At 63.9% G+C, this 1,598-nt stretch overlaps 1 protein-coding gene across 1 annotated transcript; it reads right to left on the reverse strand.

Moving 5' to 3' along the window:
* Positions 1-330: 330 nt before the first annotated feature.
* LOC120500953 (protein phosphatase 1 regulatory subunit 16A-like) lies at positions 331-1,095 on the reverse strand (the record flags this gene model as incomplete). The annotated part of the gene is made up of 2 exons (XM_039706528.1): positions 331-604; positions 806-1,095. Coding segments are annotated over 2 exons (423 nt in total), but the record flags the coding sequence as incomplete, so codon positions are not given.
* Positions 1,096-1,598: the final 503 nt, after the last annotated feature.

Below are 1,598 nucleotides of genomic sequence, written 5' to 3' on the forward strand. Positions count from 1 at the left end.
TAGGATTTGGGGTCCCCAAAAGTTCCCTGTAGGATTTAGGGGTTCCTAAAACCCCAAATGTGAATTTAGGGCCCCCCAAAACCCCAAATGTGGATTTGGGATCCCCAAAACCCCAAATACAAATTTAGGCTCCCAAAAAACCCCAAACCCGAATTTGGGGTCCCTCCCCTCCCCCAATCCCATTTTGGGGTCCCTCCCCTCCCCCTTTTGGGGTCTCCCCCCCCTCCCCACATTTTGGGGGCCCCCCCAACCCCAATTTCCCCTTAAAAAAAACCCCAAAAACCCCCAAAAAAACCCCAAAAAACCCCAAAAAACGAAACCACGCCGACGCTCCTCTGCCAACCTTCGCCCCGGTTTCTTTTTTTTGGGGACAAATTTCCACTTTTGGGGACAAGGAGCCACACCGGGGGGGTCCCCAAAAATTTGGGGGGGGACCCCAAAAATCGGGTCACGTGACCCCCCAAAATGGGGTCACATGACCCTACAGCAGCGCTGCTTCTCCGCGGGGGCCTCGGGGGGCGGCGCCGTCAGCCGCAGGCGCGGCGTGTCCCCGGTGTCCCCAGGGGTGTCCCCGGTGTCCCCGGTGTCCCCAGGGGTGTCCCCGGTGTCCCCGGTGTCCCCAGGGGTGTCCCCGGTGTCCCCGGTGTCCCCAGGGGTGTCCCCGGTGTCCCCGGTGTCCCCAGGGGTGTCCCCGGTGTCCCCGGTGTCCCCAGGGGTGTCCCCGGTGTCCCCGGTGTCCCCAGGGGTGTCCCCGGTGTCCCCAGGGGTGTCACCAATGTCCCCGATGTCCCCAGGGGTGTCCCCGATGTCCCCGAGGGTGTTTTCGGGGTTTTTGGGGCGGTTTTTGGGGTTTTTGGCGGCGGCGCGGTGGCGCTTGAGGTGGGCCAGGGTGTGCGGGTGGCTTTTGTCACCCGAGGGCGCGCGGGGCCAGCGAGGGGACAGCGGGGACAGCGCCGAGCCGTTGGGCTCAGGGGACAGCGGGGACAGCGGGGACAGCGGCTCCTGGCGGGACAAAGAGAGGGGACAATGGGGACACGGCGGGGGCTGGCCCCGCTCGGGGTCACCCTTGTCACCTCCCGGGGTCACCGTTGTCACCTCCCGGGGTCACACTGAGCCTGAGCGTCCTCCCCGGTGGTGTCACCTCATGTTGTCCCCAAGGTCGCTCACCCCCCCCAATGTCCCACAATGTCCCCAATGTCCCACAATGTCCCCCACACATTGTCCCCAAGGTCCCCCAATGTCCCCAAGGTCCCACATTGTCCCCAGTGTCCCTCACCCCCACAATGTCCCCAATGTCCCCACAATGTCCCCAATGTCCCCAAGGTCCCACAATGTCCCCACATTGTCCCCGATGTGCCCAAGGTCCTCAACCCCTCAATGTCCCCAATGTCCCCAAGGTCCCCCAATGTCCCCCCAGGGTCTCCCCACATTGTCCCTGATGTCCCCAAGGTCCCGTGATGTCCCCAGTGTCCCTCACCCCGATGTCCCCACACATTGTCCCCAGTGTCCACCCCATGCTGTCCCCAAGGTCCCCGACCCCCCACGATGTCCCCAATGTCCCCAAGGTCCCACTCGCCCCTCAGTGTCCCCAGTGTCCC

The sequence above is a fragment of the Passer montanus genome, unplaced genomic scaffold (genome assembly GCF_014805655.1).
Source record: "Passer montanus isolate IOZ18808 unplaced genomic scaffold, ASM1480565v1 scaffold1931, whole genome shotgun sequence".
NCBI classification, from domain to species: Eukaryota; Metazoa; Chordata; class Aves; order Passeriformes; family Passeridae; genus Passer; species Passer montanus.